This window comes from Lethenteron reissneri, chromosome 2 (genome assembly GCF_015708825.2).
Source record: "Lethenteron reissneri isolate LAM-NWPU_2019-01 chromosome 2, ASM1570882v1, whole genome shotgun sequence".
Classification (NCBI taxonomy): domain Eukaryota; kingdom Metazoa; phylum Chordata; class Hyperoartia; order Petromyzontiformes; family Petromyzontidae; genus Lethenteron; species Lethenteron reissneri.
In genome coordinates, this window is record NC_083780.1 from 8,258,610 (window position 1) to 8,283,710 (window position 25,101).

General features: G+C 42.4%; 2 protein-coding genes across 2 annotated transcripts in view; one reads left to right on the forward strand and one right to left on the reverse strand.

The window, feature by feature from the left end:
* Positions 1-24,251, reverse strand: part of LOC133340578 (cadherin-related family member 5-like) — a 40,073-nt gene extending 15,822 nt beyond the window's left edge. Inside the window, exons 1-9 of the mRNA XM_061548923.1 lie at positions 24,131-24,251; positions 19,181-19,375; positions 17,462-17,549; positions 14,971-15,071; positions 14,381-14,578; positions 12,742-12,864; positions 8,609-8,675; positions 730-802; positions 101-363 (exon numbers count right to left, since the gene is read on the reverse strand). Coding sequence (XP_061404907.1) covers positions 101-363; positions 730-802; positions 8,609-8,675; positions 12,742-12,864; positions 14,381-14,578; positions 14,971-15,027 — 781 coding nt within the window. The 5' untranslated portion in view covers positions 15,028-15,071; positions 17,462-17,549; positions 19,181-19,375; positions 24,131-24,251. The remainder of the gene's footprint in view (positions 1-100; positions 364-729; positions 803-8,608; positions 8,676-12,741; positions 12,865-14,380; positions 14,579-14,970; positions 15,072-17,461; positions 17,550-19,180; positions 19,376-24,130) is intronic.
* BCL2L14 (BCL2 like 14) overlaps positions 1-25,101 on the forward strand; it is a 209,774-nt gene that overhangs the window by 124,846 nt on the left and 59,827 nt on the right. The gene's annotated exons all lie outside the window — the stretch shown is intronic.

Here is a 25,101-nt window from a genome sequence, read left to right on the forward strand (position 1 = left end):
AATTTACCGTCGGCTGTTGTCGGTTGTGGACCAGGCACACTTGGCGTGGTGGAGTATGACCCTACGGGTTTGGACATGGTTGTAGGAGGTTTGTGGCTACCTTGGGTAGTTTGCGGGGTTGAACCTTCAGGCACATTCACTGTTGTCCCAGTTCCTCCTGGCCTGGCAGTGGTAGAAGAAATAGCACCATGAGGCGTGGTCTTGGCAGTGGTTCCTCCTGTAGGCCTGCTCAAGGTGGATGCAGTCGACTGCTGAGCATTGGTTGATAAAGTAGTGGTCGCTTTGCTAATTCCAGACCCTGTGGAAATGTCTGCTGGGTTACTGGTCGGGGTTACACCACCTCCCGGTGACACACTTTCAGGTCTGTTGGAAGAGGAGACAGGACCATCAGTTCTGGGGGTAGTGATGATGCCTCCTCCTGACCTTGTGGTGGTGGTAAGATCGCCACCAGGTCTTGTCGTCGGCGATGGATTACCACCGGGTCTTGTAGTTGGTGAGACATCACCACTGGGCCTGGTCGTTGGTGAAACATTACCACCAGGCCTTGTCGTTGGTGAGACATCACCACCAGGCCTGGTCGTTGGTGAGACATTACCACCAGGCCTGGTCGTTGGTGAGACATTACCACCGGGCCTTGTCGTTGGCGAGACATCACCACCAGGTCGAGTTGTCGGCGAGGCATTACCGCCCGGGTTTGTGATAGCGCTCCCGGTGTTAGCGGTCACGTGCCTTGTTGTCGTAGGGATTGTCGCGGAAGTTTCTGTGGTCGGCGGCGTTGTGGTCGTCGGAGCGGTGGTCGTTTCTGCAAGATTAAATGGTTGATTTAGAACAGCTAAAAATGATCGCAACTCTTCCTTTGCGTTTTTTGACTCCTGAAAGGTTTCGTCAATGGTGCCTTTAGATTTTTATTTCAACGACAATATTGCTTAAGTGGCACACACTTCTGCCTGGCAAGAGAGTCTTGAGGGGCCGACAGCACCACTAATTTTGGGCACAATTGACATAGAGGCCAACGCCGTCATTCTTGGGTGGTTCTTTTGCAGAATGATTGCTGCATTTTGTGGGTAACAGTGGCAGAATCATTCCACACTATTGAACCGAACATATTCTGTTCTGTGGGGAACTCAATGCACTATGCCAGCATTTTTGCATCACAAACGGTCCGCTCTGTGTGCAGCTAGGGCAGAACAACACGGAGTATCCCACAAAGTAAACTATTTAAAAAAAAATATTGTTTTTACCAAGTAAGGTGCGTTGAGCTATGTAAGCCTTTTCCAGAAGTGACCTGGCCACAAATGATAGCTCAATGAAGTGGCTTATCATGCGGAAATGTATAGCAGTCAAATACTCTTAAACGGATGCTAATTCTAATTGTGGTGGGAAAAAACCAGAGAACCCGGAGAAAAATCCACGCGACTATGGGGACAGCACACGGACTCCAAATATATTGGCATCGTCAGGATCTGGATCGAATCCACGACCTCTTGTATACCAGGCGAGGTAGTTAACATCTCACCACCGTGGTGCCCTATGATGATGAGACATGTCTGCTGCTGACAATAATGCATTCCCAGAAGGCCATGCGGCTGATGGGTTGTGTGAGAAGTGTGAATAGTAATTGTATTGTGTAATGTGAAATAACAGCTCTATGAATGAGATGTATTATACAATACGCAGTATATTAATAAATGAGCTGCACTGATGTTGCCATGATGGTGGGACAATCCCCTTCTGTGTTGGTTTAATTGTGGAGAGACGTGTTATTTCGAAAAACGTGATGAGTCATGCTCTTCTAAGCTATTTTATTGTCCTGAAACGGCCTCCCCAGTGATCTATTAATGCTCTTTAGCAGATACTGATGATCTTGCATATGGGCTGATGTTTATTGCGAAAGAGATGCTTGTCTCAATTGGGCCTTGCCAGGCGAAATAAAACCTGGGTCTGGGTCTGATGTAGTGAATCAGAAAATCTGTGACTCACTGCAAAGATAAATGAATCACTACTACTCTTAGTTCTTTCGGTAAAGTCACGTAGGTAAAAAATGAAATTAAAATTCATAAAAATAAAACAATAAAAATCACGACGTTTCGGAGGCAAAACAAGTCTGCCTCACTTGATGCAGCAAATCTGGCTGTGACGGTCCCACCTGATGACGGAGACTTGTGTTGCCTCCGAAACGTCGTGATTTTTATTGTTTTATTTTGATTAATTTTAATTTCATTTTTTACTTACGTGACTTTACCGAAAGAACTAAGAGTATGAATCCTTGCACTCACGAAAGCTTCAAATCTAGAATGAATCACTACTGTTGGGGCAATGCTGTAGGAAAGTGCAAGGCCCCTTTGTCCAGGATAATCTCAAGCTACCGTTTCAATTGGCAGGTGCTCGCATCGTATTAATCGTGTTCACAATCCCGTGAAGTGAATTATTTGCACAGGCATCTTTGTTTTGTATTTATCTGAAAGAGTAAAGTCTTCAAAGCGATAAAACAGTGACTAAAGGCAAACACGTATTATGCTTTAGGGAATGATTACCCAATACTGAACGTTGAAAAATCAAGTGTACCGTTTCCATGAATTGCATGCATCGTCATTGTTGTAAAGTTACGAGCGAACGTCAGCATTGTCTATTTGAAATTACAGGAAGGATCTGCTTGGTTCTTTCGGTAAAGTCACGTAGAAGGGAAATAATAAAATAATACAAATAAAACATAATAAAATAATTCTCACGACGCTGTCTTCCCGACAGACCTGTTCTTCACCTGAGGACGGCTGCTTGCGTTGTGGCCGAAACGTCGTGAGAATTATTTTATTCTGTTTTATTTTCATTATTTTATTATTTCCCTTCTACGTGACTTTACCGAAAGAACCAAGAAGATGAATCCCTGCAGTCACGAAAGCTTTAAATCGAAATTTTACAGGAATGTTTCACAACATCTTTCAAGTTCCTTTCTGACCGATCCAAAAATTTCAATTTCATAGATATATATATATATTTTTGTTCCTGGCTGAGGGGTGCCCTTGGGTGATATTTCCACTTGAGAAGATGACCAAAAACTCAGCAGGAGTCATTTCCTCTGCGCAACACTTTTCGGTTGAGCCTACTCGATCCGTCTACTGCTGTACCACGCAGGGTCACATTTCACTCGCTGTGACATTAATCACAAAGGCGTACAACAGGCATCACGCGCACGCACGCACGGGCAAATATTCTTACTCGAGCAACAAAGGTCACTGCACTTACACCTCCGCATGGAACCTTAGCTGTGGACCAGCCAAATATTTTACGGAATATGACCAAAAAGAGCAGTGTTCAAGGAGATTTCTTTAAAATGTAATGTTTAGAATTAATGGTACGGTACATCAGTGAACTAACACTCTATTGCACTGTTTTGTGAGATTGATGGCCTGCATAGCTCCAAGTTTTCGACCTCTCCATTACATGGCAAGTTGTAGTAGATCCTTGTAGCAATGAACAAGTGAATGTCGGAGTTGAAGCGCTGAGTCGGAGCAAACTAGTTTAGCGGCAAGCGTTTTGACTGCTAGGGGGATCGGCTCGACATCGCTGACTTTGTGCATCCATAAATCTAAGTGTAACTGTACGAACAAGCACCTATATACCAGGTATCAGAACCAGAATATTTATTTATGCCTGGATAAATCTGATGAGCTATGAAGCTCTTTTTCACAGATGTCCAGGAAGGCTGGGTCATAAATTTCAACAACAATGTTAAAACAACGATAGGAGTGCAAAGTATAGGAAAGGTAAGGAAATAACTAAAAATAAATAACCACTAAACTATGTTTTTTTATATATCAGGTAAAGCCCACAGAGCTATATAGCTCGTTTTCAGAAGCGACCTGGCCACAAATTATAGCTCAACGAAGTGGCTAATCACGTGGAAATTTACAGCAGCCAAATAATCTTAATGCGTGTATCACACACGCGCACAGGTCAATACGTTAACTCTACAAATGTCATGACGTCTAATTTCCTGGTAAAAATGGAATGTCAAATACTGACATTTTAACGTAAAATATTGTACATTTTACATTTGGGAAACGCAATTCAGAAGAAATTGCACTCCTACCAACATGTAAATAATGGCCAGTGTATTTATATCATAGATAATCATGAGCTGTTCATACCAAGAAATAAAAAAAAATACTTGCGCTGGCTTGGTGCACTGTGGGTGATAAATACATTGTTGATAAGCGCTGCAGTTTGTTTCCTCACTAATGTGTTAACCAATGACAAGGAGCCTCCCAAACCAAGGGTTCTTGGTAACCTTTGCTCATAACCAGAGTAAGAAGTAAAAGGTGCAGCCCTGCAATTGCTTGTTCGCGCCACTTGCGGCAGAAGCGCCTCCATCGCGGACTGTTCCCAGCTTGCGAGGCAACTTGTAAATATGTAGGGGTTACCCACCCTTTACCCCGCCACACGCGATCTGTCAAACAGAGCAACTTGCGTTGCATCCATTTATACTGCTCGGAAGACAGAGGCAGAGGTGATTTAAGAAGCATGCCCCTTAGATTCAACCGCCATGCTTGTGTAGCGACATCGTCGCAAGTCGCCGTGTGCGGTTGCCTGTCGAGGCTTGGGGTAAATGCAGTACCAGCCCAGAGTAAAGGGGGCATGAAGGGGGACACCGTGCTGTGGAGGGATCCTGGCTGGTGGGTCCGTAAAGGAGGTGGGGCTGAGGGCGGAGAGCAAGCCCCACATGGGAGATTAAAAGCCGGTCCCCCGGGGGGGATAGGGGGTTGATGATCGCGGAGAAGACGCTACGCCCAAGCCTGAAGAGGTGGCACACCTGGGAACTCCGACTCGTGAAGAGGACTAGGGTGTTACGTCGGGGCGTTTTGTTAGGTTAGCTAGTTCGGTGGGTTACCACCTTAGCTAACCTGGTGTAGGGGACGTTAACCCCTTTTGTGTTAAGTGTTAATAAACGTGTTGCCTCCAGTGCTGTGAATGAGTCTCCATTCAACCCGCCACACATACAGCTCGAACCGGCTGACCTCTGGATTGCAAGTCCAGTGGGAAAACAATTGGGCCCATGGTGGCATTTGTCCAACCCATAAAATGCACGTCAATTCCCAAAATTAACAACACATGTCCATAATCAGCTCGTAAACTTAACAAAAAAAAATCAGGATCCTAAACGAATCTGTGAGGTTAAAAAACAGCCTATTTAGACAAAACTCCCAGCCGTATATGTGCCAAGAGAGAAGTCCACCACTAACTCATCGGGGCAGAAGAGCAACCCCACTCACCGCACACCAAATGCAAGCGTTGTGGGTGGGGGGTTATCCGAAAAAATTGCTTAAAATATAAGCAGAGAGCTCTCCCTTAATCGATTATTCCTTTATTAAATCCAGCTGTTTCTCCAATTACCCCACTTCCTGGGGAGTCGCCACACCGCCCCAGCAATCGTCCTGGGTGTGGGCTGCAGCATACCCCAGCACACCGGCTCGCCCCGCCAATCACACACAAAGCAACCCAACCGCGTAGCCACTTCCACAGGTGTGGCCACAGGTCACAACGCGAGGCAAGGAACTCCTCAACAGTCCAGCGATCACCATAAACCAGGGGTGGGGAATGGCCGTATAAGGCCCGCAAAATCATTTGGTGTGGCCCTGCCAAGGCAACCGCAGGCGGGACTCGAAATTCAACAAATCTAGGAGCAAACCTGGAAAAGCAGTTGCGAGTAGCAACAACATCATCAATACCAGCTAACATCATCACACGCCTCACCAAAGAGAAACAGTTCCAGCCATCGCATTAGGGGTGAGTTCATTAAATGTTTGACCAAATATAACAGGCAAATTTTTAAGTTGATAATTTTGTATGGCCCGCGAATGATGTTATAAATATATTCTTAGGTTTTTTTAGGTAAAGTCATGTAGGTAAAAAAAATGTAAATTAATAAAAGTAAAATAAAAATAAAATAAAAATCACGACGTCGTGATTTTTATTTTATTTTTATTTTACTTTTATAATTTTAATTTTAAATAAAAATCACGACGTCGTGATTTTTATTTTATTTTACTTTTATTAATTTTAATTTTTTACCTACGTGACTTTACCGAAAAAACATAAGAATATGAATCCTTGCAGTCACGAAAGCTTCAAATCTAGAATGTTATAAATATCCCAATGGCCCTTGGCAGAAAAAAGGTTCTCCACCCCAGCCATAAACAGTGCTCCAGATTGCAGAAGCTGCTCCTTTGATAATGAACTCCACGCTTCTGTGACGAGATTAATCGTCGTGCTTGGATGAACACGGTTGGCTGCGTACGGTGCTAAAGAAGTTCAACATACATACCTACGTGCTTCGATTTACGACTCCTACAATGTCTCGTTTGTAGTGTCTTGTTAGCTATGTCTCATTCGTTCTGTCATTCATTCCATTTCCCTCCAGGTCACATTTGAGGTCGTAAATTATTGATGCTTACACACACGATTGATGCATGCATCGTGAGTGAATGAATATAAGCATGGTACATGCCTACTGAAAGCGACCAGAATTGTTAGTTTCTACACTAAAAACGGAACTGGTTATATAGTATGTGCCCTGATAAATTATATAATACATGCAACTCATCCTAAGCTTACCTACCATTACAGTGCTTTGGTATATTTTGACAGCATCAGGATGCTCTCACGAGATTCACTGTTTGCTTGCTGTTGCCGCTAAAACAAAAAAAACATTTACAACGTCTTCTTGGTTCTTTCGGTAAAGTCACGTAGAAGGGAAATAATAAAATAATAAAAATAAAACATAATAAAATACAATTCTTACGAGGTTTCGGCCACAACGCATATTCCTTTGTCAAGGCGCCCTCCTCCTCTAACCCAGCTTAAATATACACTGCCAAGCTTGGTGGTGTTCATTCGGACGCTGTCTTTCCGACAGACCTGTTCTTCACCTGAGGACGGCTGCTTGCGTTGTGGCCGAAACGTCGTGAGAATTGTATTTTATTATGTTAGATTTTTATTATTTTATTATTTCCCTTCTACATGACTTTACCGAAAGAACCAAGAAGATGAATCCCTGCAGTCGCGAAAGCTTTAAATCGAAATTTACAACGTCATTAAATCACCGTTTTTACTTTGTCCCAAACTAGCAGACTCAGCCACCCGAAGGCCTACAGCACAATTCCTGGTCTCAAATGAAAGCTGGGTGCCTCTTCTCAGAACTAGCAATATTCTCAATGTATGTCCTTTGCTAGTTTGCTTTAAAACTTTATTTTAAGAAGCCTGTTGACATTGTCTGACCTCAAAAGGAGGGCGCATACAATGGTGGATGTCTAGTTGTTTTCACACGTTTATTGAGCATACGCTGTCAGTCACTCGTAATGTACAGGTGTGTGTGTCGGGGGGGTGGGTAGACAATAGGTGCCAGGGTCAATTGCTGAACGTTAAACCCTCAGACTCCGCCTGCCGCCTACGAGTTCACGCAACTCGACATTTATGGCATCATGAGAATGTACGTGACGATGTCACGCGCGCATTACGCCGCGCGCGCGCTCCACAGTAAACACTAAAGAGGTTGCCAAACGTAAACCTGTCTCGCATTCATTTACTTATAGGGTTGTTAGGTTTCGGTGGCAACGCGCCAATCTCAACGTATTGGGGTAAATATTTGCGGGCGACACCTCCTTGTGCCTGCCTGTCCAAGGTACTTTGTGTTCTCTGCTTCTTGAGAAAATCTCCTAGATTTCACCCAGATTGTTGCCCCAGCATCGCGCGGTGCTTTCAGATGCGCCTCTGCGGCCCGTCTGGAACGCTCTTCCTTCCGATATTAGGAAGCCAATAGGAGCTATGCACTTTCAAAAAAAGAACTAGATTAAAAACTACTTTCTTTAGAACTGCTTTTTTGTGTTTAGTTTGTTGTCCTTCCCCCGCACCTCCGATTAGTACGGTTAGCTGCGTGCTGTGCTAAACAAGTTCAACGTGCATACAAAGGTGATTATGTGGAGTAGGAAGTGGGTGGTGGTACGACCATGGATTAAAAGGTTAGAGGTAACACGCCCCACATTTACATCCGCACGTGTGGATTATCGGTGCTTTTGTGAGGAGGGCCAAAGTCTGTTCCCCCTTCAGTGCACGCAATAAGGGGACTGGCGCAGTCAAAACTGTCCGTGGTAATGCGGCATTAGAAATGTTGATCACTGGTTTGCACTTATTCTTGGTTCTTTCGGTAAAGTCACGTAGAATGGAAATAATAAAATAATAAAAATAATAAAAAAAAACATAATAAAATAATTCTCACGACGTTTCGGCCACAACGCAAGCAGCCGTTGTGGCCGAAACGTCGTGAGAATAATTTTATTATGTTTTATTTTGATTATTTTGATTATTTTATTATTTCCATTCTACGTGACTTTACCGAAAGAACCAAGAATATGAATCCCTGCAGTCACGAAAGCTTTAAATAGAAATTTGGTTTGCACTTGTTTGTCAGGCTGAAAAGTCTACAAATATCGTGCGATGCATGCATCAAGTTTTTTTTTTAACCAATATAACCATAGCACATTTACAATTTGGAGCCTACAACTAAATGTCAAATAGTAATTCAAAAGAAGATGTCATGAAAGACTTGACTCACCGGCTTGCACATTTATCGTGAGGCGAGTTTGGGAAATGTCACCGTTTTCAATATCCTTCGCTTCTATCTGTTTGAAAAATGTAACATAAAACAACAAAAATTAGAATTAATTTGCATCCGTACGTGTGGAAAGTGAGACCTTGTGACAGATATGGTGTGAGTGGTCGATTTTCATTTCAAACTCGGCCGTATAAGCCATGGACGTGTCCTCTTTTGAGATGATTTTGATTCAACGAATGTGGAAATGTACACGAGTGGAAACGTGAAGGAACGTCTGCAATGGCCGGCTGATCTGTCAAAGTTGGCTGTTATCTATAATCACGAATATTGTAGGACCTATTTTCTAATGGGATCTTTTTGCCAATATCAAAGTATGAAATAAGTATAACCCGTAAAAACAAAGTTTTTCACTCTAAATCCTTTATATGCGTGGCGGCTAGAGTCCTCTCGTCCTCTGGCTTGAGATGGCTGCCACCTATGGGTCAGATGATTGTCTGCCAGTATTAAGCAATTGGTAATTAAATATTTAATTTGTTTTCCCTAAAGAGTGTAAAATTTTGGAAAAAAAATTTCACGAACATTAATTGTCTCGCACAACGAGTCTGTGTGCAAAATGTCAGCTCGATTGGATCACGGGAAGTGGGTTAAAAAACGACCGAAAGATTTGCACGGTTGTAAGCAAGCAAGCACGCAAGCAAGCGAACTTAATATAAAGGATTTTAAAAATAAGAATAGGTTTCACCCTTTCTGGCAATAAAACAGGAGTTAAGATGTTCAAAACCAAATAGAAACATTTCGCAAGGAATCAAACCTGCATTAACCACATGTACTTGTGGTGAGCATGTAAACAAACATGCTTTGATAATAAATGCATTGTCTCTGAAACTGATTGGCCTACACCAGAGACAGCCTTCTTCATGGCCTAGTCTCACCAGTGTCAGACCAGAGAACACCAACAGGCGAACAATACAAACACATTCTAGATTTGAAGCTTTCGTGACTGCAAGCATTCATATTCTTAGGTTTTTTCAGTAAAGTCACGTAGATAAAAAATTAATAAAAGTAAAATAAAATCACGACGTTTCGGAGGCAACACAAGCTTCCGTCTTCAGGTGGAACCGTATCATTTACTTGATACAGCTGTCGTGGCTGTGACGGTTCCACCTGAAGACGGAAGCTTGTGTTGCCTCCGAAACGTCGTGATTTTATTTTACTTTTATAAATGTTTTATCTACGTGACTTTACCGAAAAAACCTAAGTATATGAATACAAACACAATGCACGTATCAGCATTTAGAGCTCGGGGTGAGCAGCTATATCACGGGACCTTTTTCCCATTATCAAAGTATGAAAAATTATATAGGGTTAACCACTTGATTCATTACAAAATATTTATATTTGGTGTTTGAACATCTTAACACCAGTTTTATTGCCAGAAAGGGTAAAACCTATTTTTTTTTCATTCCTATTTTCTAATGTCTATCAAACGCAGTTATTGGGTTTTCTTACAGTTTACGTGAATCAGAAATTATTAAATAACGCAGTATATAAAGAAATACACAGACTACTTCTGGAATAATTGTTGGTTTTTATGGGTTTGGAGAAAAACTTACAGAAATTGAATGACTAAAATGATAGTCAAATGCTAAACCACAAACAGTTACCAATGCTGCTTCACAAAACTCAATTTCTGACCCGCCCCGACAGGACTTCTGTGAAACAGAGCTTCATAGCTCATCGGATTCCTCCGGTACGAATAAAGATTGTGATTCTCATTTAGAATCAACATGCATTTTTGAGCATTTGGCTGAGATACAATTTCCACGTGATAAGCCACTTAGTTGAGCTATTATTTGTGACCAGGTCGCTTCTGAAAACGAGCTATATAGCTAGGTGGCCCTCAGCTGGTAAACCAAAAATAGTTTAGTTTAAACCCAGAATAACATTCGTTCTCTCTGCACAGTGCGGACTGCGCGCCTTGGAGACGCTTACTGGGATTATGTTCTGTGTGGAGCACTGATAGAAAACGTCATTCACCTAGCAATTCACAAATGTATGTATCATAAACTGCATTGTGGAATCAGCATTGCTGTGTGCTGCGGTGCTGCTCGTATTCCTAAAGCTTCCCATATAAATTCTTACGAGTTTAGATGATGTAACTATATTTGGTTACCTGTGCATGTGCAAGCAGCAAGCATTTGGTTAGTATTTGGATAGGAGACTGCCTGGTTAATACCAGTGTTGTAGGCAATAGGCTGCAACGTGGTCAAGTAATGGCAAGTACAGCAATGGAATATTGATACCGTCTGTGTGGAGATTTGAGTGTTATCTCCTCACAAGTGTGGGTTTTCTTGTGAGCACTTTGGCTCCGCTCATATGCCTAATACTCTTGAATCGATATGCCGAAACGTGCCAAATGAAGTGTCATCCTGAAATATAACCCTAGGCCTCAGTGAACCTTGCTTGAGTAAATTAAGCCTATTCTTTGTTTTTGATATGAATTATAACTAATTTCGTAACGTATCGACTTTCACAATGGGCGCAATCAAATGCTGGCTTATGTTGAGTGCAACTTAGTAAACAAAATGAAATTATGATCACAAATAATGCTGGGAACGGGTAGTTTTGATAGTCGTATTTGTGATAACGTTGGAAAGTTCTGCTTTATAGAAATACCCAAAGAGTATGTCCCTGGCCTAGTCTGCACTGGCTAAGCAATGGATTGGTAATACATTTGACCAGTGGTGGCTCCTGCAAAATCTCTCAGGGGGGGCAAATGTCTGGATGATTGATAAGGATAAGGTCCACCCATGCAATGGATAAATTAACAGCTTAAGCATGTAAAGGCAACGTCACTTCTTTAATATTAATGAAAAATAAAGTGACTCTTACAATACATCTTGTTTGTTTATATACTCACTATTAAAACAAACCACTCACGTTTCTATTATTAAAGATTCCACTAGGTGGCGACAAATTATATTGTTGGATGAAACGGGCTTACGTATGATGACGTAAGCACGTATGATGACGTAAGCACGTTAGGGCGAGCCCTCCCGGAAGCCATAGAGAATGCATTGCAGCGCCCCCATTCGAAAAAAAACATCTTTGAATGTAAGTCTATGGGACCACTCGGGGCGATTCTCAGCTGGAGGGAAATCGCCCAAAAAGAGGCGGTACTCCACAGAACGTGACATCACGCTGATTGGACTATATCCAGAGGCACAGTGACAGCTAGCGTGACTCTGTGGTTGAATGACATTGGTGGTGCGTCGCCCAATCGCCCTAATGAAGAAACCGCCCCTGCATTTGACAAAGCAAAGTGTAGGTGGTCTAAGGAGGTGCTCGTGGGACTAGTTTAGCAGAGCAAGCTGAGGAAAACCTCTGCCTATGGCTAAAGGAAAGAGTATCAGTGCAAATACACTTGAGCGCAATATGTAAAAAAATATACTAGGCATATAATGATTAAGTGAATAGAAATTATAAATGGATTCATCTTAATTGGAAGAACAAATACTAAATTAATCACGAGGCTAATAAAGCAAACAAAAACTGATACAATGTAGAAATATATATAACAGACATCATAAACAAGACAATACAAACTAGATAACACTGCTTCGTGACGCAATGTGTGTGATTTCGAAAAGTGTATTGGTTTGTCCATGTTTGTTTGTTGTAGTACAGAGTTAGACTGATGGCCTTAATCTAAGTTGTCTTGTGGTTGTTGTTGTTGTTTGACTTGCATCCCACTGGGATTTTTGCACACAGTGTTGGTGTACGGTGTTTTTTCTGCAATATTTTGCTGTCTTTTCTTGGATTTTCTGTTTGCACTCAGTCACATATTCACTTTAAGATGTTTTTTGTTCATGTTTTTGTTTTTTGTTTGTTGCGGTTGCACCCGATTCAAGAGCCGAATGGCTCACAGGGCTACACCTCATAAATTAACTTGAACTTGAACAATCACGGACTGCTGCGTGACATCATGTGTGTACGCGTTCACAATCACCGACTGCTTCGTGACGTAATGTAATGTGTGTAGGCATTCCGTAGCCGCGGGTTGCCAACCCCTGCCATAAGCAATATACTTATTCACACACCAGATTTGGCAAAGGGGGGGGGGGGGGTCTTACGTCAAACGTGTACTCCTGGCCTGCGACGAGGTTGGAGCTGCGAACGAGCACATAGCCATTCGGATGTATCTCGATGTGTTCCTTGCCTTCTCCCACAATTGTGTATTCAACAATTGGATGTCCCTGAAGAAGGTAACATTGTGAGTTTAAATTCCATATCTCCACGCCATTGTCGTAGCACCCATCAGCTTACTCAATGTTCAGAATCGTAACACGGAAGCTCATGGGAACATGACAACATTTCGTGTATCCCAAATTCAACGGATACCTCAAAACAGTTGTCAATAACACGGTGGCCTTCAAAGGAAGACATAGAAAAGGCGACGTTTCAGGAAATGGGCCAAAAATGTTGCTTTCTGCAGTCAACCGAATGATAACCATCATGGGACCTCCCTTGCCAGTATAAAAAATATATAAGAATAGATGTTACCCTTGGTGGCAAAAACACGCAGGTGATAAGATGTTAAAACACCTAACAGAAACCTTTCGCAAGGAATCGTGTCTGCATTAACCACACACATATACTTGTGATGAACATGCCAACAAAAAACATGCTCTGGTAATATATGATGCATTGCCTTTGAAACTGATTGGTCCACACCAGAGACAGCTTTATTTAGAGCCCAGTCTCAAACAGTGTCAGACCAGAGGACGCCAAAGGGTGAACAGCACAAACACAATGCTACTATCAGGGCATTCATAGCTCGAAGTGAGCAGCTACATTATGGGACCTCCCTTGCCAGTATCAAAACATACAATGCATACATTACCAGAGCATGTGTTTTGTTTGCATGTTGACCACAAGTATGTGTGGTTCATGCAGATATGATTCCTTGCAAAAGGTTTCTGTTTGGCGTTTTACCATCTTAACACAACTGTTTTATTGCCAAAAAGGGTAAAACCTAATCTTATATTAATTATATCAGTTTCACACGTTAACGTTTTTCTCCTTTTATCAACAATTGTTTTGTGGACAGTAGGGAGATTGCAAAGTATGTGAAAATCATAATTTTGAAAAACTTGCGTTTATTTTATTTACAAAAATAATAAGAGTTCAGCAGCAAATGTATCCAGTTATTTGTATTTTTTGTCAATGAGAGACGGTTTTTTTTGGGATTTTAACGTGAAAAATTACTCCCTTGGATGTTTGTTTGAATCTGTAATGACGAGAAAATCCCACAGTAAAAATAGTGTCAGAAACAGAAATGTGCATGTACGCAACCTCTCATCCTTACGCTTTATGCGAAATAACCAGTTCAGAGGAACTGCATTTTGGTAATTTTGTCTTTCTCGTCAAGGAGCATAAACCATCACGAGAACTCCGGTCATCCTCGCAGCGGCGTTTGGCTAATCATCGAACAAAGATGGTCACTGCATCGTGCGCTTCCAGATGTGCTTCTGTACCCGCCTGGAACGCTCTTACTTCCGATATTAGGAAACCACAGGAGATATGCACCTTTAAATCTAGATTGGAAACTAATTTCTTGAAAACTGCTTTTTGTGTTTAGTTTGTTGTCTTTAACCCGCACCTCCGATTAGAACGGTTGGCTACGTACGGTGCGAAAGAAGTTAAAATAGAGATCCCTTCTGTTGTCTGGGATGTTGGTAGCAGCACGTGTCGGTGTAAGGTGCCACTCACAGTGGCGTAATCTGCATCGTTGACTTGTAGCTGTAGGATGTTTGGGCTGTTGCACATCGTGGCAAAGATGACGTCAGCGTTGTTGGGAACATGGCCACAGTATTCCGCTTCAGAGAACGCAGGGTGACTCTCATTTCTGGTGACCACTTTAATGGTGGCTGTGGTAATTGTGAATTTTTGAAAGTCATCTTGATATGCCTGTGCAAAACAAACTTAATTTGAATGCTTAATTTCGTTCGGACGGTTTACGGCACTTGCGCAACACACAAAAATGGATGCTAGTTCAATGTTGTCATTAGATTTTTTTTTATGGCAGACATTCTTTAAAACATTTATGCAGTGGTACTGTTTATATTTAGTCAGGTCAAAGTCTAGACTTCATGGTTACATAGTGGCGTTGCATAACTATGATCTATCTTATGAGATTGTTATATAACCCAAAATATCCCCCCCAAAATCTTCGTAAGCAGATTTAAATACGGTGAAACATTCCGCAAAAATAATGTCCCACGAGGAGGAAATCATGACTTATTTTGTGGAATGAATGTAAAACATGGTAAAAGTAAGAACAGAATGCCATATTTACACACCACAATCTGCAAATTAATTTCAGGTGTCTCAGTCTTGCTCGGCACTGCTTTTTTCATGCTTATTTGTCCATTGCTTGCATTGATTTCAAAGAACTCATTTTCTAAAAACACAACATCGCAAGGTTAGTATATAGAGATAAGTGCCAATGCAGCGAGCTCACTTTTTCAACTTAATCAGAAACAGATATCAAAGTCGAACCATGCAGTGCTGGAACATACACAAACTTAACAAATATCCCACATATTCTTGGTTCTTTCGGTAAAGTCACGTAGAAGGGAAATAATAAAATAGTAAAACTATAAAACAATAAAAATTATCACGACGTTTCGACTGCAACACAAGCAATCATCATCAGGTGTGTCAAAACGTCGTGAGAATTTTGTTTTGTTTCATATTTTATTATTATTTTATTATTTCCCTTCTACGTGACTTTACCGAAAGAACCGAGAATATGAATCCCTGCAGTCACGAAAGCTTTAAATAAAAAAATATCCCACATACAGCCTTAAACAAAATCTTGGGAAAATTCTCTGAAGGCTAGCAGTGTGGCCAGCACCACGCCCGGCTGCGTTGTCTCCCCAGTGGCCAAGTTTACACACAACACCAAGTACTCATTTGAGGCCGAGCTGACCTAAGGGAGGCCCAGGACCTGTGCAGATAATCGTAACTGATGTTGGTCGATGAGCACGCTAACCGCTACACTACCACTCCTCACCATTTGCACGTACAATGACATACGGACACACATTTGAGCATTTCGTGCAAATCAAAAGCAAACGAAGCTAATTCGAGATTTGAAGCTTTCGTGACTGCAAGGATTCATATTCTTGGGTTTTTTCGGTAAAGTCACGTAGATAAAAAAATAACATTTAAATTATTATTTTATTTTTATTTTACTTTTATAAATCTTAATTTTAATTTTTTACCTACGTGACTTTACCGAAAAAACCCAAGAAAACGAAGCTAACTTAAGATGGCCAGACATCCAGTTTGGATTCGCACGGTGTTCAAATGTGATCACAGTTCAAAAGCCCCGATGAGGTCTTCACAGGAGGGGCGCGTTTCTGTGTTCTATTGATTTAGGACAGGGGGTCAGCAACTAGCGGCAACGGAGCCCCATGCGGTGGCTCTTTGGCTGCCCCATTGCGGGAAGCCGTTTATACACATTTGCTTTAAATCTTAAAACATAATTTAACGTCAAGAAAATTTCTGAAATATGGCACTATGGAATGTCTTGGCGACAACAGTAATGTACCACGGTCAAACTGTATTGTTAAATAATAACTAAGGGGCAAACAACTAAATAGACATTCATTCTATCACCGATTTTGCTTAAGTCAGAATGCGTGTTGCCATCTGCCGTATACCCGCCGTGTTTGTGTACAAGTAGCTCTGCGTGTGATTCGGCTCTCGAACTAGTTTGGTCAGACAAAAAAAAATGGCTCTTCTACTTCGAAAGTTTGCCGACCCCTGGTCTAGGAGACAGGGAGGAGATGGTGGATATGGCCCAATGAGAGTTTGATGTCTTACAAAGGGTCCAATTTCTACGTCATGTGCTTGGGAGGACTAAAGTCAGGTGAGCACGTGGATGGGTTTGTGGAGCTTTGAGAAGTGAGAGATTCGAGGGGGGATATTTGCCATGTGACACTGCTGCCGGGTTTGGTTGTGGAGTAGTGAGGGAGACTGGCAAATAAGGGGTTAAACACACCTGAGCATTTCTCGCGAGTAACAAAATATGGCAGAACCTGCATCATGATACACAGTTGTGCAACGTTTTTAAATGTCAACAAAATATAGTTGACTTTGACTTCAGCGCTGTCAGAGTTATTTTTTACCGAGTCTACCGAATGCTTTGGTAAATTACAGCACCACTACACTGAAGACAGCTCTTTCATACTCTTTGGTTCTTTCGGTAAAGTCACGTAGGTATAAAATAAAATTAATCACGACGTTTCGATCGCAACACAAGCGGTCGTCCTCAGGTGGAAAAAATATAATCCAGCAGTGGAACTGCTGAACTAGTGAGAGAGCAGCTACAACAAGGTTATATATGTGGCGATGGGCAAGCAAGCGGGGTCTGAGCTGGAAAGGAATTCCACCGACGGCCACAAGCACGTCAGTTTTGTTAATGGGGGAGATTAGGGAGAGAGGGATTAGGGAGGGAGATTAGCATGAATGAGCTTCTGTCGCCGCATAAGAGTATCATGCCCGCATATGCGCACAACAGCAGTGTCAATGAGAGATTAGCACCATGAAAGTGCAATCCAAAGAGAGAGACAGTGAGTCGTAAATAGCAGCAGACATAGGCAGGTAGGATGGAAACATCACAGTCAGTTAAGACTATTTCACCTGCAAATGTTTGAACTTTTTAACGGTCGTGATACACTCTATAAAATAAGTAACACAGGTGTAAAACGCGATGATTCATCTTTGTGATCTGATTGCATTGTGCAATCCAAATTGGACGTGATGTTTCAGGAGAGCACTTACCAGACAGAAGCGTGTACTTTATGATAGCGTTGATTCCCTTATCGCCATCTTCCGCACGGATTTTTGCAGGGGCAAAGACAAGATTTTCCTAGATGTAAAGAGACCAGGGGCGGTTTCTTCATTAGGGCGATTGGGCGACGCACCACCAATGTCATTCAACCACAGAGTCACGCTAGCCGTCACTGCAGCCTCTGGATATAGTCCAATCAGCGTCATGTCACGTTATGTGGAGTACCGCCTCTTTTTGGGCGATTTCACTCCGGCTGAGAATCGCCCCGAGTGGCCCCATAGACTTACATTGAAAGATGTTTTTTTTCGAACGGGGGCGCTCCAATGCATTCTCTATGGCTTCCGGGAGGGCATGCACTAACGTGCTTACGTCATCATACGTGCTAACGTCATCATACATAAGCACGTTTCATCCAACAATATTATTTATCGCTACCTAGTGGAATCTTTAATAAAATAAACTTGAGTGGTTTGTTTTAATAGTGAGTATATAAACAAACAAGATGTATTGTAAGAGTCACTTGATTTTTCATTAATATTAAAGAAGTGAAGTTGCCTTTACATGCTTAAGCTGTTAATTTATTCATTGCATGGGTGGACCTTATCCTTATCAATCATCCAGACATTTGCCCCCCCTGAGAGATTTTGCAGGAGCCGCCACTGAAAGAGACCTCAGTGACTCTGTGAAAACTCTGAAGATACACAGTGGAATTGTACTTCTATACTAAGTTGCCCACTTCCACGTATGCAGGGCAGCCATGAAATTACCTTTGACCACTTTGCGGTGTCGCAGCTGGGAAACAGTTCAACACGCCCGTAATCTGATCTCAACTTGGCAGATTACTATTTATTAGCGTCACCTCAAGGCTCTTGTTTACCAGGAAAATGCCATTTAATCACCACTCGTGCTGAAGAATGCAATTCAATGGAAAGGCACTTCAATACCTCAGGACACGTTTCAATGTTGTGGTAATATTAATTGATTTACGTGTATCTGCTCATATTGTCTCACATATGTTTATGATTATGTTTTGCCTTTGACACCTTCGTACATTGTATCGTTTCTAAGCCATGACACTGGAAAGTGGCCAAAACATTCTATTGCCATTCTGTTAATATTAAGGGGAGGCTCTTGCATTGAAACTAAAACGGTCGATCACGCAGCTGTACATTTAATTCATAGACTTCGCCAAAGGGGCCGTCCATAAATGACGTCCCGCGATTTTGGACGATTTTTGACCCCCCCCCCACCGCCTATGTCACACGGCGTCACAAAAAGTCAGACCCCCCCCTCAAATATGACGTCACAAAGCTCTGCCCCCCCCCCAAAAAAAATATAAAACATGCTTCAAATCGCTATAAACTATTGTCATTGTAGTGCATATTTAATGTGGTGCTGCACTCTAATGTTGTAGGAGAAAACATTTATTAAAAAGTCTATTTAATTAAGTAGAACGTGTTGTCTATATTTATTTAAAGTTGCGCATTTTGATGTGACGTCAGATTTCTCACCCCCCCCCCCCTCGTCACACATCGTCACAAATGTCTAACCCCCCCCCCCCCCCAGGTGCGTGACGTCATTTATGGACGGCCCCCAAACATGTCTTATAGAATATGCAATGTGCACATATAGCCAATTTAAATAACCTCACTTTCCATTGTAACCTGGTAAATGTAATTGCACCTTGGGAGCGTTAAGGGCCAACTCACCACCTCAGTCTTGTTCTCTCTGACCGTTGCTGAGTACTTTGCGTTCACGCACAGCTGTGTGCCGCTAGCCACTGTGGAGCAGACCTTCGGCAGGAAGATTGGTGGCTGATCATCTTGATCTATCACGGAGACGGTGACTGTGGCGGTGCCCGTCCTAATCGGGTAGCCTGTGGCGTTTCCACTCGGGTTGGAGTCCTGAAACGAAAGAGCCCAATTTGTGAAGGTTCACACGAAGGGTCTGTAAACACGTTTGATAACAGGCCGTGTTCAGTTGCTCTCACTTCAGGCCGGCGTCTTGACGTTGCAGTGCGTGTGATTTAGTTGTACGGTGTTTTGCGTTTGCCCAAATGTCCCGACTGAAATTAACATAATTGTTTTTTTTATATTTCTCGAAGACAATCTGAACACGTCACAGTTCATCATAAAGGTTTTTTTATTGTGTCGTTGACCCGCCACCACCCGACGCAGCCAATTAGTGAGGATTGTCACGTTAATAAAACGTGCCAATTGGTTACTAGTACAACACAATGGTAAGTTGGAGAGTAAACCCAATTCCAAGTACTGTGACGTTTCGCTGGTGATTCTAACCAGCATCACAGTTGTACACACTCTTCAGTCAGAAAACATTGAGCTGTTAAATAAGAACGGTTCCACATAGCTGTCTGTCAAAACCACACATTGTAGTTCATCCCCACAATAATTATGTTATTTTGTTCCAAAGTTGTAACAATGTAACTGCATCTAAGAGTAAAATAAATCCACACAGACACACTCCTGATTCAGATACAGAGCTGATTTAGCATGGAATGATGTCCCAGTCACACTACAATATGGCAGCGGTCTCAATTTATTAAAAGCGATCATTAAGGCACACTCCCACACCATGTGTGAATGTTACAGCTCGAATACATTCTGAATGAATTGGCAGTGTGATACATATAATTATGTATGCATTTATTACGTGTTTGATTGGATGTGACTCTCAATGTATGAAAGTGTACTGTATAAGTTAGAGATTCCTGTACGTGTTTGTGACGTGGCAACTGATACCCTGGACATCCTTGCAAACGAGATGTTACATCTTCAGGCTTTTTCCTGCTGAAATATTTCAGCAAGGAATACATCTATATAAATGAATGAGGATGTGTGTGTGTGTCTGTATATTTGCTTGCCAGGATGCATTCACAGTTTTGAAGATAGAGAGACATGAATCCTTTGTAGGGTGAACCAGGATTTTTACCTTCAGGTCTTAGGCTAGTATAGCCCCCCCCCCCCCTCCGGCCGCCCAACCAGGTTTCTAAATGGGTGTTCACGGGCACCTAAAAATGTGTGGACAACAGATTGGAGGTTCCAGGGGGTTCCAGAACCCAGTTTGAAACGTTTGATTTTGGTCGGCGACCTCTCGTGTTACTTGGTCAAAACTGTAAGGTCTGCAGGGCCCCCCCTCTGTGGGTTGGGAATTTTTTCGGTTGCAACCTTCGCAGGATGGTCAAGGATGACCGTCTTCAGGTCTTAGGGCAGGTCAGGGTCTGCTCTGGGTCCAGGGGGTGGATCATATGGGTTGTTTTCTGTCCCGCCAACTAAACACAGTAGCCCAAGGCGTCCAGATATACATTAAAAAAAGCTTTACGAGGGCAAAGTTGTTCGGGCATCCTTGGTTTCATAAGAAAAGTGGTGTCTGATTTCCAGTCAAGATCCATGGAGCGGATCGGGGAGGTTCTTTGCCCTGCCTACACACAAGTACCCAACAAGTCCAGATATTCCGAAATTGCATACAAACAAAGAGGTTTGGCAAAAAGTGCTCTCCATTTTCTGGTTGGTGGTCTCTGTGGTCCCAGAGAAGGACTGCAAGGCCAACTCTGTGGGTTTTGAAGCTGAAATTGTTGGGGTGGTTAGGGACAACAATAGTAAGATCACCGTGCTGTTAGCCCGCAACCCAAACATCCCCGGAAGGTCCCTGGATGCAACAATGGTTATTCAATGCCGCACAATGCTCACAACTGATTCAAGGGAGTAAAACTTGCTATGCATTGTGTCTCAGTGTGGTTGCATTCTCTACAGGGTAATCAGGAGGAACACACAGTCTCAATGATGATGATCCATAAGGCATTGCCAACTGCAGAACAGAACTAACTGCCCACAAGTTGATGCATTCCACAATGAGAGAACTAACTGCATAACATAAATAACTGCATAATATAAATAACTGCACAAAAGTTTAAGTGGTAAACAACAAACAAACTATACTAAACAATACTGACAGAAAAACCTGGTCCTTTTTCAAGGGCAAAAACTTCGTACAATATCACTTCATCCTTTTTAAAGGAGCAATTCAACAGACAATATGGGTCCCAAAAAACATCAGAGATTGGGGCCTAGCGCCTCCTCACAGGAAAGAAGGAGGCAGGAATCGAGTTGAAGAAAGACACCAGAGCCACTGAAACCCCATCAGCTAGGCAGTCACGTCTGGATGCTGAGATGGCAAGAGCTTCAACGTATAGAGCAGCAACACGGGCACATCGTGAAGGTCTTAGAACAAGAGCCTCGAATTCCAGGGCAGCTGACACGCATAAAGTCACATAAACTCGTAAAAATGCTGACAGGACAAGAGCCTCAACGTATAGGACAGCTGAGACACCTGAAGCCAGAGAGACACGTCTGGAAGACATGAGGACAAGAGCCTCCACTTTCAAGGCGGCTGAAAACCTTCAGGTAACACAGTCACGTCTGGAAGATAAGAGGACAAGACAGGCAGCCTCTAGAATCAGAATTTGGCAGCAGTTGAAAGAGGCAGCATTCCTCTATGACCCAGGCATTTAGTACGACGCACATGCCTTGGTCAGTATATGAGGAATCATAATACTCTGCACCACATTTGGAGGCAAAAACTGGAAGGGGAAGACATAAGACACGCCCTGCAGAGACGGCAAGGTAACACTACCCTACACTGCCCGATTCTCCAGAGCCACCCAAGCTATTGGTGTTGGGCACTCACTCCAATTCTCAGCAGTTTCTTATAAATCTCAGAAAATACAACTCTGCTTTCCAAATGACATCCTTTTGGGGCAGACCACATTGACACTGAAACACATGTACAGACAATTCAAGGTTCAAGGTCAGGTCTACCACAACATTGGCTTTGTTCTGCATCTTCTCAATGAGCAGTACAACTTCCTGCAAATTTACTGCATGGGAAACACAGAGGAACAGGCAAAGCTGTGACAGAGCAATATTCCAGACCTAAATTTTTGATATGGTCATGGCTCTACAGGACATATTACATAAAAATAATGCCTATGTCAAGCTGTTCAAAACAGCCATTGAAAACATGACCAGAAAGTTGTCATCAGAGCAGACAGGTGTGCATGAGCGCCGGTTTAATGTCCCGACTACAAATGAGGTTGCAATTCTCATAGTTGGCAATGAATTCCAGAATAGGGATATTGTTATGCATAAGAGAACTCTTGCAGGTGCATATTCCTTTCCAAAGAATTGCAGAGAGTGACAGAGTCTTTGATCCTCTGCAATATCTTCTGTTTCCCTTGGGGGAGGATGGCTACCACTTCCAGGAAATTGAAGGCCACAAGGTTACTGCCGTGAAATGTTATGCCTTTCGACTGATGGTAAGAGGACAAGAGTCAACCCGTTTGCTTAGATGTGGACCTCTCTTTCACCAGTTTGTCATTGATATGTACGCAACAAATGAAAGCAAGAGACTTCTATACAGTAAAACCTTGGATTGAGAGTAACTTGGTCTGCGAGTGTTTTGCAAGACGAGCAAATTTTTTAAATGAATATTAATTTGATAAACGAGCGAGGTCTTGCACTACGAGTAGTACGTGTTTACGCTTTGTCTGCAGAGCGTCACGTGATCACAACTGATACACGAGTGCTTTGATATACGAGTGCTTTGGATTACAAGCACAGTTTCCGGAACGAATTATGCTCGCAATCCAAGGTTTTACTGTATTTCAAATTTTACCAGAACAAACTGAGGTTGGAGATTCATGAACACTTGAGAGATGCCATTGCCAATTATAGAAATCCAGACAACATTGGACAACTCATCCTCAACCCATCCTCCTTTACTAGTGGTCCCAGATACATGAAAGAGAGGACCCAAGATGCCACGACAAATTTCAGAAACTATGCCACTCCAGATCTGTTCATAATCTTCACATGCAATCCATATTGGCCTGAAATAATATCAGAGTTCCTGCCTGATCAAAAGCCACAAGATAGAAATGAACTGGAGGACAAAGTTTTCCATCAAACGAGTCCTAAAGAAAGGTTCCCCTATCATGCTGCCAAGGAATCTGGATCCTCCAAGGCGCTGCAACGGGACTTGGCTCTGTGTGAAAAATCGACTTCCTCGTGTCATTGAGGAAACTAATGACAGGGTGTGCCAAAAAAGAAAATGTCATTATTCCTCACCTAACACTCATTACAAATGATGTCCCTTATGAGTTAAAACGACTCCAGTTTCCTGTCCGGCTGTCTTTTGCAATGTCCATTAACAAGGCACAAGGCCAATCGCTGCAAGTTGCACGAGTTGACCTGCTAACTTTAGGTTTCTCCCATGGGCAGTTACACAACACGCTCCAGGGTTGGTGCAAGCAGGAACCTTTTCATACTTGCGCCCAATGGAAAAACCACAAATGCGGTTTACCCACAGGCCCTGCAATAACGTCAAATACATTTGAATGGCCAGATAATACATTTTAGAAAGTAACTTCATGCAATATTTCTAAGACTTAATCATATTTCCTTTCCTCAATTTAGCTTCTGCCCCTTAATGTTGGCATCCACTAATTTATCCCGGGCAACGCTGGGTACCTCAGTGAGGAAATAAATAAACAAGCATTATTCCATATTAGTGAAATAAGTTTCATGAAAATATAAAATCTACTAAACTTTTTTGTATACATTTTATTCAAGGGACTTTCTTACCGTAGCATACACAATGAGTTGAATGGTCGTCAGATTAAGTGCATCGAGCACTTCATACTTCAATGCTTTGAAGAGGGAAATTTCTCCCCTGAAGGGCAATGTAACATTGAAATATTCAGGCGCCAGGCTGTGGAATGAAAGACAGTGAACGTGATCAGATATGAACTGCAAACAGATAACGTCAATCTGACCTCTGAAGTTAAACCCTTGTTTCCAAACACACCCTGTTGCTTCAACAGTCCTCAGCTGGACTAAGTGCTCCAAAAGTGCTGGATGGAATGCCCCTTGATTAATGTATGCGCGTTTCTGCTAATTCCGTTCCCCAGTCCACGTGCTAGTCCACACATTGGTAGAGCAGCTGCCACGCCGATGCCGTTTCGGATACCCCCCCGATTAGCTGAGCGATGCCAATTTTAGACACGTGGGGCCAATGTGATCGCCACAGCAAATGCATGTTCAGTAATACCTCTGATTTACGTCTCCCCCCTATTTTTACGTCGTTTTCGCAAAAATGCCATCGCTTTACTAATAATAACTAGCCTATAGCCCGTCCAAGGACGGGTTGATTGCAGTAAATCTGAAATATTCAATCTAAAGTAATGTTCCGCTCATGATTATTAATGAGGGGGTGATCCATATGGAGTGACGTCACCAGCTCGTGATTATTAGTTCTAGATTTGAAGCTTTCGTGACTGCAAGGATTCATACTCTTAGGTTTTTTCGGTAAAGTCACGTAGGTAAAAATCAATAATAAAATAAAAATAATAGAAGTAATAATAGAAATAAAATTATAAATCACGACGTTTCGGAGGCAACACAAGTCTCTGTCATCAGGTGGGACCGTCACAACTAGATTTACTGTATCAAGTGAGGCAAAATTCCAAGAGACAAGCTCTTAAATACAAGTTAAGGGGGGAGGACGGGGGAGGGGCTTAACTGAATGTGGTAGCCAATGAATGGAACATGTTGGG